Source organism: Pyxicephalus adspersus, chromosome 12 (genome assembly GCF_032062135.1).
Source record: "Pyxicephalus adspersus chromosome 12, UCB_Pads_2.0, whole genome shotgun sequence".
Lineage (NCBI taxonomy): Eukaryota > Metazoa > Chordata > Amphibia > Anura > Pyxicephalidae > Pyxicephalus > Pyxicephalus adspersus.
In genome coordinates, this window is record NC_092869.1 from 24,899,821 (window position 1) to 24,915,533 (window position 15,713).

Here is a 15,713-nt window from a genome sequence, read left to right on the forward strand (position 1 = left end):
AATAATCTGTAAAAATAGGTTTTCATGATTACATTTAACCACTTGATTACCCTTTTCTGTTGGTCTGAAGCATACAACTAAAAGTATGTACTTTTCTTGAATTAAAATTTTTTGTAATATTATTATTAGTATTTTGGTATTTTATTTTATGATTAGTACCCTTGTGCTGCCTTTTGCCTTCCTTATCAAGTAGATATGCCCCAACATAGATCTCAGATCACTGAATGAACATGTTGCAAACACTGGCGCCAAGCTGGGCAGCATTTCATTCTTCTGGTATGCTCATACACGGTTCTTCTGCCTCTTTGCACATTACTCATCACTGGAGTGCAAAAGAGATATAAGAGTTCAGACTTCAATTTTACCCACCAACAAAAACAGACATGGTATATCCGTGGAATAGAGATGAGAGATTTATAATTTTAGGGATCCCATCCCTCCCTGTGGTCACCATACCCCAGCTGGCATTTGCCAAAATGTTAGGGTTTTTTCTTTACACTCCACCCAGATGACCTGTTAACCCAGCCATCACTAGATGTATACTTCCTGCACCCTTTCTACTGCCACCTCCTCTGGATTGGAAACTATAGGATGATCCAAACAGGATTAGAATAAGGCACACCAGGGCTGGACACAGATAGTACACCTAATATTAGAATAAAGTTATATATCCAGTGCACAAGTACACATTATGATATTCTGTCACTAAAACTGCACAAGCTCTGTTACTGTTGCACCTGTTTTAACAGATTGACAGCACTGTTTAATCTGCAGTGAAATCTCAAAGCAGCATTGTCACCCTGTAAATGAGGTAGTCATTGATGGACATTCAGCTTAACTCACATTGATACTTTTTAAACAGTCGGAGTAACATTCTTTCTTTCCTTTTTTTTAAATAAATAAAAAAGATAAATAAAGCTGAATGTTCTATACAGAGACAAAACAGCCTCTTGCTTTTGATGCTGTGCTGCAGGGCTAGAGCCTCTCCTGCTTCCACATTACCTTGGCAATCCTTATTCCTCCTTTACTGTGCAGGACCCAGTTGTCAAAATAGCAGATCAGTCCTGCAGATTACATTAAGTTCCACTGGTCATGTCTGCTATGTATCATAAACTATGTGTGTCAGATACATTGAATGCAACAAATGTGCTGATTATCACAGGGGAGCTACTTTTCCTGGGCAATCTTCAAGACTAAGCTTTCAGTGCGTTCCACTTCAGGTAGAACCACACTTGTCATTTTTGCACCTTTTGTTGGTTTGGACACAGTGAGCCTCTTTTAATAAAGCTTGCCAAGGCTGGAGAAGATAGACTATCCTGGGTGATCCAACAAACTTGGAATGAATCTGGTCCAGGATTGAAAAGATTTGCCAACTAATAGCAAATGATTTTAAGAAATCCATTAGCAGTTTGTGGTATTGCGCAGCTCCTCTGATGATTGTCCATCGTCCCCAGTCTTGGAGATCTAGGTGCACAAAAAAGACAAATGATAGCCCAAGAATAGCCCCAAGTTGTAAGGTAAACCCCAACTATAGCCTACTTTCAGGTAAAGTAGGATGTAGAGGGGTCAGGGCAGGTTTGTGCAAACTACGGCTCATTAGGCTTTTTTATCTGGCCCGTTGAACTCTCTCTACTTCAGCGGCCCTGCTGAGGGAGAAACGCAGTCCGCGGCTCTGACCCCTCGAGCTGGGTCAGGAGAAGGATCCCGCTGGGGGGCCGCACCGGCCAGAGCCACGAACCATGTTCCCTGTACAAATCCCGGGCTAGGGGAAGTGGGCAGAACAATCCTGATCTGAGCCTGCGATGGGAGAGTGGGTGGGATTATGTCATCATGACATCACATTCAGTGATACTCATCTTGGTGCTCCATCCATCTGATCCTGGCCCGGCCCCCCTGCCTAGAACCCATTGTGGCCCCTTGAGCCAAAAAGATTGCCCACCCCTGGGTTAGGGCCCCTCCTGAGCGATTTCTTGTTTTTTTGTGCGATATACACAGAGGTGATGGTCTTAAAACAGAAGGTGTACCCTCCACCGAATGAAGATTCATAGATTTTGACGTTTAGTACAAAAAAAGCCTTATTAAAAAATGACTCCAAGTTTTAGTTTGATGATCTTTCAAATTAATTTTTAAAGGGTATTTGATAATACAGTAATATTTTTATTTATTACTGTTCACCATGGATTGGGAATACTGTAATAATTGGGATGAACTGTTTTAAAACTCATATGAATGCCTCGAAATGTTAAAACGTAGGAAGCTGATGTCATTTATTCCCAATGTCGCTAACAGCCCCAGTGTAACTCAATGGCAGAAGAAAACAGCTTCTATTTCATTTCATTGAACATATTTACGTCAGTTTCCAACAAGGAAGTCAAAGACTTTTCACATTCCAAGTCACAGAGCTCCGAGTTAGAGAAGAGAGCAGTTGACAGTGTGAGTCATAGTTAGGAGTTACCTTCCAAACAGTGTTTTTCTTGTTCATCAGAAAAGGGGAAAAGCCATAATACAGTTCCTGCTGGGTAATAGACTATAATCCTGTTACAAATAGAAGATTCTAAACTTCTTTTCTAAAATATTGCAGTTTATGTGTATAGCATCAAACTTTTTTCAATCAATGTAATAATTTAACATTTTTTAGTAACTAGTATTAATTAAACATTTTCTGCTAATTATACTCCTGTCTGATTAATGCAGTCATCTAAAACTATTACACATTCTGTCCTGGGGATAACCTTTTTATCAGACAGGAAGTTAATGACAATAAAAACGTAATATGATTTCCAATTCTTCCCCAATATAAAAAAAAGTTTGTCTATAAATCCACTTCAAACACATTTTCAGGGTTTCATTTTACATTTGTGAATAGTATTTGAACACATTTTGGATATAAAGTATTCAATGTTTATCCAAACTTTAAAATTTCTTGGATTTCTGTGCAAAGCCTTCTATTTTAAAGACTGAAAATGTGTTCTAGCCAAGCTATAGTCATATTGAAACTGCATGGGAAGTATTAAAAGTAGTTTTTTTTCTATTTGATTAATCCTGAAAAATATATAGAAGAAAAAAGAGTAGAAATATAGAAAAAGAAAACATTTTCTATAGCTAAATCATACTAAAAAATAACAATTACCAATTAATTACATAGTCCATGTGTGGGCAACTTTAAGCAAACCTTTGCTTTTTCCACTCAGTACAATGGGCCTGATTTATTAAAGTTCTCCAAGGCTGGAGAGGATACACTTTCCTTAGTGAAGCTGGGTAATCCAGCAAACCTGGAATGGATTTCTTAAAAGTACTTTGCTATTTGCTATCCTGAACCAGATCTATTTCAGGTTTGCTGGATCACCCAGCTTCACTAAGGAAAGTGTATCCTCTCCAGCCTTGGAGAGCTTTTTTAAATCAGGCTAAAAATAACAGGTTTTTCTTTAATTCTACCATCTTCGTGTTATGATGGGAGCTTAAGAAAGTACCCAGTCTTTTTGGGCATGTAGGATCATGTGACCCCCCTTGTGACAGTGATGAGCCAATGGACACATAGTAAGGCTTTAGTCTTCTGTAAACTATAGCACACCCCTGGTGACTGAACATAGTTCCAGGAGAGTGGAAGAAATGTAGGTAAATACGGTACTGCTGGAGAAGGGTAAATTAAAGTGAACCTGTTGCTTTACCCCTCATGGGCAGTGCACTGGCTTGCTTTACAATATATTATCAGTTTATTATTCTGCAAGTCATAGTTCTGATGGTACCTATCAGAGATTTGTCTGGGCTGGATTGCCCCATTTCCCTTAACCCACTTTAGTTATTTATTAAAGTTAACTGAAGCAGTGGCCCCAGGTGCACAAAGAAGAGGTGGCGTTACGTGGTTTGTGGCAGGGGAGTTTTAATAAAAATATTTTAAAGGCACAATTTTGCTTTAAAACAAATCCATGTAATTACTTTTGCTTCTCAGTATTGCAGGTAACCCAACCCTTCATTCTTAACTGCAGTTGCATCACTCTTTGAGTTCTGTTGTAGGTTTTGTGGGTTTTATTATTTTATTGTCAAGCAACTGAACCAACAGGTGTCTGGGGACTGGAAGCATGAGCGCAAGACATCCTACCAGTAGATTGCACTATGAACTGTAACGCATAGGGGGGGGCATGTTCTTGGCCAACGGCCCAGATGGAGATCTTCATTTTGACATATGGAGAATGTTTGCTGTTTGGGCTTAACAGGATGTGATTTTCTTTCTTTCAAACAGTCTGCTAACTTGGCAGAGAAATGGGTACAGGCAGCAAATGAACAAGTTTTCTACAGAATGTTATGGCTTAATTGTCAGGGTAAAAAAAAAATCATAAGACTCATTAGCTTGTCTTCAGTGTAACTAAATAGATACAGCTAGTTATGGCGTTTTTTTATTTTCAAAAAATAAAATATGCATCAGTAAATGGTGCAATAAACTTGCATGCAAGTTTCCAAGTGTTCATTGTTGTTAGTAACACCCCAGACCAGTGGCTCAGAAGTCAACCCCAATAACCAGCAATGCTCTTTAAAAGTGTTGACTGTCCAGTCAGAGATGTACCTCTGTGCTATCTTTGTCAGAGAAGAGTCATAACATGATCCTGCTGTGAGGATAATGCTGCCTATGTGAAATAAAAATGGCTTATTTACATCATAGCTACTTTAATTCATAAGAAAAAGCATGCAAAGGTCCCTTAGTCCCATATTACAATACTGGGCACTGATTAGGCAGGTAAGAACAGTTTTTGCAGAAAGGAACATCGCCTGCCCCTTTTCACTGGCCACCTGCCTGAATCGCCTATGTTAAAAATGGGACTTAGGTGATCTATGGGTCCTTGCAGGGCCCCCTGGTAACCTAGGATCATCCTTTCATCGTGCCTAAAAAAAAAAAAAAAGATTATGACCTGCTTCCTAAATACAGTAATCTCTCCATCCAAAAATAACATTATGGTTTTAGGATTCATTTAAATATTTCCTGAATGCACCTTAAATGCACCTTAAAAACTTCATAAATATTCCTTGCATATGAACGCGAGCTGTTTTATTTTGTTATTTACAAATAGATTTTTGAGTTTTTTGGCTCACCGGTAATAGTGTAGTTGACAGTGTATGACTATAAAAAAAAAAAAACAAAATGAACCAATTCAGCTTTCAAACCTTTATACCCCTTATGGACCAGGACAATATTTACATTTCCGCTATAGGTCCTATAATATTGTGAACCTTATAGCATTTGACTGTACAACATCTGTGTTTCCCTTTCTAGCATACAGTCAGCAGGGGAGTGAATAAGTTCAAGAGACATTGATTGGTCACTAGCAGGGAAGCACAGACTTTTAGCCAGATGCATCATACATGAAGCTTTTTGTGAGTAGGGTTGCCACCTGTCACAAATTGTGATAAAGACACAGGGAGGTGAATAGCCTTTCAGAACAGGTGGCAACCCTATTTATGATGAAAAGCATTATTCATAAGAATTTCGCTTATCAGATCATAACAAATCAGTGACATCATCAAATGACTTTTACCCTCTATTCATGGGCATACTTAGAAACTACAACTGACTTTTTGCAAAATAACAGACTGCATTATCACAAATTGACTGCATATTCCAATAGGTTCTCTCGCCACTAAATATAGGCAATAAAAGGTTCTTGTTTGCTGTAAAATGGAGCTTTAAAACATGAATTTATTTCAGGATTTTATGTAAAATAAATCAGCTAATATCACAGTTACATATAAACGCACTTAATGAAACCTTTTTAGACACAACTCAAACCAGTATCACATCATGCTTGACATGTCATGTTGATGTGACGAGTTGAGTTGTCAAGTTGAAAAATCTTCACCCTCTGCCAATATTTTATCTGACACCCCTGTTTTTCCTTTACTTTTTGAAAGCACCTAAGCACCCATAGAGGCATTCTCATCTCTAAAAGTTGCCAACCAGGGCCCTTGTACATGTCAGTACATGTGTGTCTTCCATTCCAATTATATTTAAATATTGTCAAAGCTAGGAAAGATACTAAATGTGTACCTGACTGCTGCTGAGCTAACATTGTATGAATCCAACTGCAACATATGTTATATACAGCTTATACCTTGACTGTAATATCAATGTATTTTTGGACCTATCACTTAGTTTGTTTTAGAGGAAGGCAGTGACATTTGAACACCATGATGGCGGGCTGGTAAAGGCATTTTGACCTATAGGGTCTGATTTATTAGAGCTCTCCAAGGCTGGAGAGAATACACTTTCACCAGTGAAGCTGGGTGATCACGCAAACCTGGAATGGGTTTCTTCAATGTCATTTGCTATTTGCTAGCAAATGCTTTGAATCCTGGACCAGATCCATGCCAGGTTTGTTGGATCACCCAGCTTCACTGGTGAAAGTGTATTTTCTCCAGCCTTGGAGAGCTTTAATAAATCAAGGCCAAAGGATCTATGCCAATGTTGTGGTGCCAGATTGCACAGGACACCATTAGAGGTCTTGTGGGACTACACAATCTTAAGCAGGTAGGTTTTAGCGTTGTAGTTGATTAGTGAATTTATGCCTTCCAGAATGTTTTTTAAAGCTCAGATCCAAAAATTCAGTTTTCAATAGATTGGGGAAAGGTACATGCTTTATTGCTCCAGTTTTTTCCTTTGGCATACATCCCTTCACTGTCTGTCCCCATCACCACCAAGACTTAAAATTATTGTTATGAGGTCACAGAGACAGCAAAGCATATACAATAATAACAAAAAAGACTGCAGAGCTATTATTGATTCAACATAATATTAGTATAGTCTGTACTATAGTTTTCCATTACTTCCTTAATTTAAGTGAAATTTCTGACTTTACTGATCAATTTCCCTAGTACATAGAATTGTTTTTTTTAACACACTGTGTTGGGAGTTGTGTTAGGTTTATGGGTACATTTGTAATTTTGCAGTACAACTGTTTTGTGTGGTTTGTCTTGTTTTTTTGTCTAAACCATTCTGACATTAAAGTAGTCTAAGGACATTTTTTGGGGGAAAGCCAGTTAACCTAACTGCATGTTTGTTGCATGACATGGGGCATGGAGTACCCAGAAGGAAACCTACGCAGACACAGGGAGAACATACAAACTCTCTGCAGATAGTGTCCTGGCTGGGATATGAAACTGTGCCCTAGTGCTGCAAAGGCCCGAGTGCTAACCACTGAGCCAACCGTGCTGCCCACTGTCCAGTCACCCCAAAATTGCACAGGTCCACAATTCATGTTCGATATGTAATTCACATTGGGCCTTTAAAGAAAAATGGCTGTAATGTACATTATGCACAAAAAAATATTTTAGGCTGCATTTTTTTCTTACAGGATATGTGCACTGTAATGCACATCAGCAACAAGTATGCTTTGTTGGGGTGCCATTTAAAATGAGTAAATTGCACTATTGCACAATGGTGTACCATCTGCAATTGGCACTAAGTACACTTGAATTGGCGGACCCTTCCTACACAAAAAAGTTCACTCTAATCAATAAAAATTTCAGATATGATGTGCTTTGTATGAGAGGGTTGACTTTGTATTGCTAAAACCATTTTTGCTTTATACCGGAACTAAACATTGAAAGACCTTCATCAGAATTAAACTGGATCTACAATAACATTTTACTTTAACTTGTTCCCTGTCGACAGTACAGAGGTAAGTAGGAAGCGAGGTGTGAGTGATGTGTAAAAAAATCGGATATAGGATAATTTTCCTGTCTTTCTAAAATAGGATTGTTCCCTGGCATCAGTCCTCTGCCTAAGGTGCTTGACCAGCTTTGTATTTAAATCGGTGTTTCTATTGAAAACATACACAGTTTAATTTACATTATTAGACTGTTGAGGATTCAATTGATTGTTGAGACACTCAAAGCTATTTATTTAGGGAAATGCTGTTGTAAAGTGCAAACCTTGTGGTGGAACTGCAGCGGACTTATGAAAACTGGCTCTGGGAAAGTAAAGCTACGTACACACGTCAGATTTTTATCGCCCGATAATTGTGTACAGTCGATGTCGTCCATCGTCCGGACGACCGACCTGCCGGATCCACGGATGATGGACGACAGCCGATCCTAATGAAAGGGAAGGGGAGAGCGTGCAGCAGGGTGCCGCTCCGTCGCTCTCCCCCTCCCCTCTCCATAGAGCATGAACGGTGCTGTGTGTACAGCACCGTTCATGCATCGTGCACTCCCTTGTCGTTGGAAAGGATCGTGAAAGATCCTTTCCAACGACAAAAATTGGAAGTGTGTACGCAGCTTTACACTGACAACTGTAAAGAGTGATGTATTTTTCTTTAGACCACTTTTTGTTATTAGGGACTGATAGATGGACCACATTGTGTTGTCTTTTATAAAGTTGATGTCCCTCACAAAGTGCAGTAACCACTGAGCCTGCTTGTTGTCATTAAATATTCACAAAAAGTAGTTTAATAATGATGAATGTTTAATGGATACATATTCTAAAATAACCCACAGACTTCAGATGCTTATTGTCTAATAGCTTGAACTTTGACAGGGTAAATGGCAGTTGGTTTTCTTAAGGCGGCATCAGTTTTGCTCTGAATCCAACAAATTTGCTTTGGCACAAAATCTTCAGATCTTTCATGAATATGATCGGACAAATAGTTGAAATTGTTAAACTTTTAACTTATTTACCTACTTGTTACCTACTTCCAGGTTCCACTGTCTTTTCTCCAGCATGATGAAGAAAAAGTTATAGAGGACTATAAACGGCTGGAGGAAGAGCTTCAGAACTTGCGTGTATACTACAGGTATTGTGTTGTTTCATTGAGGGCATTGCTGTGTAAATCATAGAGGAATTCAGCATTCATTAAATTGTATGCAAAACCACATGAAGCAGAAACAGAATTTAAGGTTCTACAAACCTAGGTAGAACTCCTAAATTGATCCTAATTGCAACTGTATGAAGAGCAGCAGTCATAAATTTGGAATTTAAATCGACAGTACCCAAAGTAATTTAAAAGTTTACATAAAATTATTGAATGGCTTTTCCATCCCTGTCGCTGAACTACTACTGAAAAAAATATATAATTCATGTAACAAGCCAGCAATATATTATATAAGCAGACTGACTTGTATTGGGAGAATCCAAAAAGCACAATTGTTAGCTCTATTTCTGAGCACACAATAGAGTATGAACGTGCAACCAAAAAATGAATACCTCTACTTCATTATAATATTCAATCTACATACATACTTATATTGTATATAAAGTCCAAACCCGTTTCACTGTCATAAAGTTTGAATAAAATATGTAAGGGTTAAATGCCATGTCAGATTTATTTAGTTGTCTGTGATATTCACTATTGTCTATAATCTGACTATTGTCACAATACAAAAAGTGATATAGAGTCCAAAAACAACCAACAAAGGAGGGTTTGACCCTCAGTAAAAGTCTTTCCAATCCCTTTTTTGTGTTTCTAAAACCAGGACTGATGTCACCTAGTGCATGACCTCCGTCCATTCCTGACCAAACAGAATCCAGAAAATTTGGTAAAAAAAAAAACGATAAAAAATCAAAGTAAAATTGTTTGCGGACTACATCCAAATTATGTCTGTAGTCCACACAGAGAACTGAGCAAGGCTGGCTAGATCCACAGGTTTTATTTCCCACTTACTGAACAGATACTAAACAAGACACTTTCAAAACTTTGTTGAACAAATAGTAGGAAATAGGAGAAGGTAATTTTTATGGTTCACATTAACATTTGGTATTTAAATTTCTGAGTTTACACTTACACTTTGAAAAACACCTGCAAATCAGCATACATCCTGGTTTTCCTGAACTGCATTGCCAATGGATGCTAATAGGCAGCTGGACACAAGGTTTTTCACAGTTGCCACTTGCAAAATGCTGCATGATGCAGAATTTTAACCTTTGATAACTGAGCTGCTCCTAGACCTATTATGTGCCATTTAAATGAAAGGCTTTTTCTTACATGGGTGGTTGGGTGGCAAAAAAACATCAACTGTTGCCTGTCCATGTAAACTTAGCTAAGCCCTACCTTAGTCTGAATTCTGTATTCCATCACCAGCAGCTGTTCTCTATGATAACCAGAATCCAGACAAAAGGAGTTAAGGTGGAAAGTTGTACCCTACCACTGGATTACAGACCATTGTGGCCTCCAATACTTTCCTCTGCCATCCGCTAAATACATTTTCTTACGGGGTTTTCTCATTAGACAAGCCTATTTGAACTACACCCACCAACACATTGACACACAGTCATTCAGTGCTTAGTAAAACAAGAACATTGTAAAAAACAGTATACATGTAAAAAGAATGATGATTTAAAATGTGAAAAACTGTGCAAAGATAAATGGATTAGAGTTAAACTGTGGCAGTGCTGGCATGGCTTTTTGGCTGTGTTCCATAAGTCCAATAAGAAAGCGATTTCAGCATCTAACTGTAGTTTTTCTTACAAGGCCACCAGGTTCCCCCCACCCACCTTGTAACCAGGAAAAAAAAGGATGGCCATTTATGAAAAAAAAAATCCCACAGATGGGCATCTATCCAAAATGAGAAGCCGCTGCCTGTGATAGATGGGTCAGATGGAGTTCACAGTGCTGCACCTAGAGTAAGAATTAGGCAGTACTTTTTCAATAGGCCTCTTTTATTACTCATAATACTGTGAATGAGCATATATCTCTTTTTCTATATAACTGTAACTTGCCTGTCAGGTTTATCCTGTTTTTGGGTTTACATGTATCTCCCAGTATACAGCAGTTCCGCTTCCTTTGTGTTCAGTTAATTCTCCTTTTTATTTGGTGCCATTCATATTAGAAATGTCTTTATTACTGCTACATTTGTATGATATTTAATTACATATTTGAAGCAGATGTCCATCTTATGATTGGATGGCTGACTGTTTAAACATGCAGCCATGATGCCATGAACTTGCACTGGATGTAAAAGCATATATAGACCCTGACAATAATATTCTCCTATTTGCCCCATTTTGTCTGTTAAATATACAATTGAAAGAATTTTTGTTTTATGTGCATGATAAATGCTGCCAAATATCCAGTGTGGGTGCACATTATTGTGCAATCTGTAGTGTTCTTTAGCTTATTTTTTTCCTTCAAATGATTTAATAGTGTGCTATAGACAAGCTGCAGGAATAGATGGTTAGCAACTAGAAATTGCTGTGCTCTGAGCACCCCTATTTAAAAAAAGACCCCATCAAACGAACACAAAAACCATGACCCCCCCCAAAGACATTGTAGTTAAAAAGAAAATAGCAAAAAAATAGTCTGCTAAAAGTGACTGCTTCTCTCAAATCTCTAGGTAAACATTTGCAATAATTGTTGTTGGAAAGGATCCTTCACAATCCTTTCCAACGACAACAGACTGAACGATGCATGAACAAGTGCTGTACATACACTGACATTCTTCTCTATGGAGAGTGAAGGGGGAGAACGACAGAGCAATACCCCGCTGCGCTCTCTCCCCTTCACTTTCATTACAATCGTTCGTGGATCCGCCAGGACAGACGCTAGATTCACATCCGATATCAGCCCTGAGGCCATTATCAGATGAGAATCATCTGACGTGTGTACATAGCCTTAAGCTGCGTACACACTTGCAAAAATTATCGTTGGAAACGAGCGACTAACGACCGATCGTCCGATAATCGCTAACAAAAAAAGTGCACAACGACGCCGAGGAATGAGGATTGTCGCTGAAACGAACGAAAGTCCTGTCCTGGTGGATCAGATTGGGCTATGATCATTCACTATCTATTGTGTGTACGGTCGTTCGGTGATCGTGGATGGTTCTGTACTCTTTCTCCTTTACATGTCACTTTCCGCATTGTTCAAACGATCGTATCCAGCGTGTGTACACTATTGGTGGATTATATTAAAACGATCATATTGTTACAACTTGTACAGAATTGTGCACAATACGATCGTTCCAAAAAATCGTGCATAATCGTTAGTCGTTCGTTTTCTAATGATAATTATTGCAAGTGTGTACCTAGCTTTAGTTTTTCACAGAGATAATATTCCTTATAGGGGTCTGAGGGCTTTGAGTAGATATGTCATTGTAAACATGGGCTGGGAAGATCAGTTTTCTCTACCTGCTGACCATTTTGCAAAAACATACAATGGATTAGGTCTTTTCTTTAAATATTGCCCTGGCAAAATTTTGTCTAAACCTAAACAGGGTTTGTCATAATTCATCCCTTGTAAAATGTTTATCACGGAGATGCAGTTTCGAGGTTTAGAGTCATATAGGCTCGGTTTTTAGGCTTGTAAGTTCAGACAGGTGATAAAAAAAAAAGCTCCCAGTGGCATCTTGTCATTTGCACCCCTAATCACTGTGATGGTTGTTGATGAACCAGCGTTTGAACATTTGGCAGCAGATGGTACCTCTACCTACAACTTCTATTCATTCTCTACAGTCACTACATGCAAAACTACAATTGTTTATGGACTGTACCAGAGCAGTGGAATCTACTGGATCTGTTGTTTACTGGAGGACAGACCACTGTTAATTGACATATGTGAACCTGGAAGCATTCAGAGCGGAGCACTTCTAGGTTCACTGTACAAATTGTACAATGGAGGATGAATGGCATTAGATTTTCATTTCAGTGTGGCTCTGCTAACATTGAGACCCACTCTTTATTTAGAAAATAGATTTGTACTTTACCTTGTTATGGAAAAATAACACAGGACGATCTGGTGCCGGTCCTAAAGTTTCCAGATAATTTTACAAACTACAAATAAGACTATACAATATATTGCATAGCCAATCAAGTCCTTTGCCAAGTCTTGGCAATTTTTGTATTCCTTTTACTTTTTTTGTTCATTTTGTAGAAACATATTTTATTCTCTCATTGTTAGATTTATATCATGCCACTGTGGCCAAGAATAGTGGCCTGTGTTGAGGAATAATCCCACACAGTGTAGATGTTGCATGTAAATCACTTGAGTATGCAAGAGATTGTAGATAGGTTTATCAAGAAATAAGAACAATATGTTAATTACTAATATGGGATCGGTACACAATCCCTTAACATTAATGTATACTTTATGTTAAAGGCAGTATATTATAATTTACTCAATTTATAATTTTTTTTTACTGAATCCCATCTACACCATGTGTATAAATAGGCCCTTGAAGCGACCCTGTCACTATCCTAAAAATTGCAAGTATGCACAGAAAAATCAAATATTTTAAAGGCTTAAGCTGCGTACACACCTGCAATTTTTGTCGTTGGAAAGGATCTTTCACGATCCTTTCCAACGACAAGGGAGTGCACGATGCATGAACGGTGCTGTACATACAGCACCATTCATGCTCTATGGAGAGGGGAGGGGGAGAGCGACGGAGCGGCACCCTGCTGCGCGCTCTCCCCTTCCCTTTCATTAGGATCGGTTGTCGTCCATCGTCCGTGGATCCGGCAGGACGGTCTTTCGGACGATGGACGACAACGACTGTACACACGGCAGATTTTCGCCCAATAGGCGATAAAAATCTGACGTGTGTACGTAGCTTTACTTGCAGTGTTTACCCATTCCATAAACACTTACAATGTGCCTCTGAACTAGCTAGAAAATTTGCCTTCTCCAGGAGGAGCCATTTCCGTAGAACAGCCCCACTTCCTCACATATCAAAGTTCTTCCCTTTTCTGGAAATGTTAATTGATGTCTGTGCTGAAACAGCTCCCCTACCCCTCCCTTCACCTCCCTACGTAACCTTTTATGTTTAAAGGGGATCAGTTAAAGGGAACTCTATAAAGGCAGCCTTTCTCGACCTTTTTTATATGGGGAACCCCTGCTAAAATAATTTTCATGTCTTAGAAACCCCTGCTTTATTAACATATCCACAGATACAGTACTCTTGTGTGGTTGTCAGTAGGAAGACTATCTCTTACATTGCTGGCCAGTAGAAAGGATGTCACCTTTACAGAAAAAAGGTCATTGGTGTCAATTAAACTAACCTGAGAGTCACAGATTGCCCAAGAAACTCATTACATCCCCTGGAGAAACCCTGGTAGAGAAACACTGCTATAGTGTCACTTGAGTGACTGTTCTTAGTTCTCTGAGGCTGCAGACATCACATCCAAGATAGTGGCACCCAGCAGCAGTCCCAGGGCTTTTGGATGTCTACACTAGTACAGGTAAGTAACACACATAAATGTGTTAAATTCACATATCATTTATAGGAAGATTTTTGTAGAACCTAAGAATTGAACGCTAAGAATGATCACTTCTCTTTGTATAAAGCGTTGTATATAGGTGTTTTAACTTATAATACACTGTTGCTGCCTCCAATTTATATGCCATGTCTAGAAAAGCCACATTCCTATCATGAATTGTGCAATCTAAGCGGATGTTCAGTGAATTGTTAATGAGCTCACTTCCAAGTTGTGAGATAAGAAGAGATTTGTAATGGGTTGGTGAGAGCGGTTCCAGCCAGTACGTCAGTACGATTCCTGCGTGGAGAAAGCGTCACGGTTCTACCTGTTTCCTGGTATTATATGACAGGATCACAGCGAAAAGAATTTTTCTTACAACAGGTGTGGCTCTGCTCAGACACACTCATGGGCAGCAATAAAATGAAATTGGTTTCCATCACCTGTGTTTCAAAAGCTGTGTTATTAATAAAACCTGTGCAAGCTAAAAGGAAGTTTCTATTTTATGATGTACCTAGTTTTATTGGTTATGTTTAAAATGATGCAGGAAATTAGGTAAGAGACATCGACACATTATATGCAGTGCAGTCAGTGACTTTACTGAAAACCCCACCAATGAGTTGTCTAGGAACCAATGACATCACCGACAGTGCAGCCTATCGTTTTTTTAGAATCAAGTAATGTCACCTACCCATTCATTTTCTAACTAAAAGCTAGTAAAAGACTGAGGTTAGAGCTGTGTACAAGACCATCTGGATTTTAATGACACCTTATAAATTTATTACAGTGACATAAGTTCAAAGATGGCACATGTTGATGCCAGGGAAATTTTAGCCTTTTCCTACAAGAAAACAGAGACATAGGGCCTGATTTACTAAAGCTCACCAAGCCTGGAGAGGATACACTTTCATCAGTAACCTTGAGTGATACAGCAAATCTGGAATGGATCTGGTCCAGGATTGAAACCATTTGCTAACAAATAGCACATTACATTTGAGAAATTCATTCCAAGTTTGCAGGATCACCCAGGTTCACTGAAGAAAGTGTATCCTCTCAAGCCTGGGAGAGCTTTAATAAATCAGGCCCATTGCTGAGAATAATTCTCATTACTTCAGTAGAAAAAATAGGTTAGGGCAGCCTTGTAGCATTTATAATTCAGAATATATGAGCTCTCACCTTCACTTACTCTTCTCATCCAGGAAAAAAGAAGGGCCCATCAAAGCATATGGAGATTTCATAGTTGTAATAAATTCATCATCAAAGATGCATATTGCTATCTTTAAATGATCAAACCTAAAAGATCTGAGTTCTACATTGAGGTGTGGTCAGGCTGTTTTAAAACGCAAAATAATGACAGCAGGTACAATTTTGCACCAAGATTTGATTTTTAACATTCCCTCCATTACAATGAATTTATTTCTTCTTCAATGGAAGTGGCTCCTGCCCTGCTGTTTTTAAGTGCAAAGAATAGCTAGCAAGTAGCTTAAGCAGAAAGTGACCAAAAAGCTGCAGCATTTGAGTTAGCTGAGAAGGTAAGCAG

The 15,713-nt window shown here is 38.7% G+C and overlaps 1 protein-coding gene across 4 annotated transcripts in view; it reads left to right on the plus strand.

Annotated features, from left to right (window-relative positions):
- MIPOL1 (mirror-image polydactyly 1) overlaps positions 1 to 15,713 on the plus strand; it is a 213,822-nt gene that overhangs the window by 163,871 nt on the left and 34,238 nt on the right. For all 4 annotated transcript variants that reach the window (XM_072427689.1, XM_072427692.1, XM_072427691.1 and 1 more), the window contains one exon: positions 8,686 to 8,780. In XM_072427689.1, the coding sequence (XP_072283790.1) occupies positions 8,686 to 8,780 (95 nt within the window). The remainder of the gene's footprint in view (positions 1 to 8,685; positions 8,781 to 15,713) is intronic.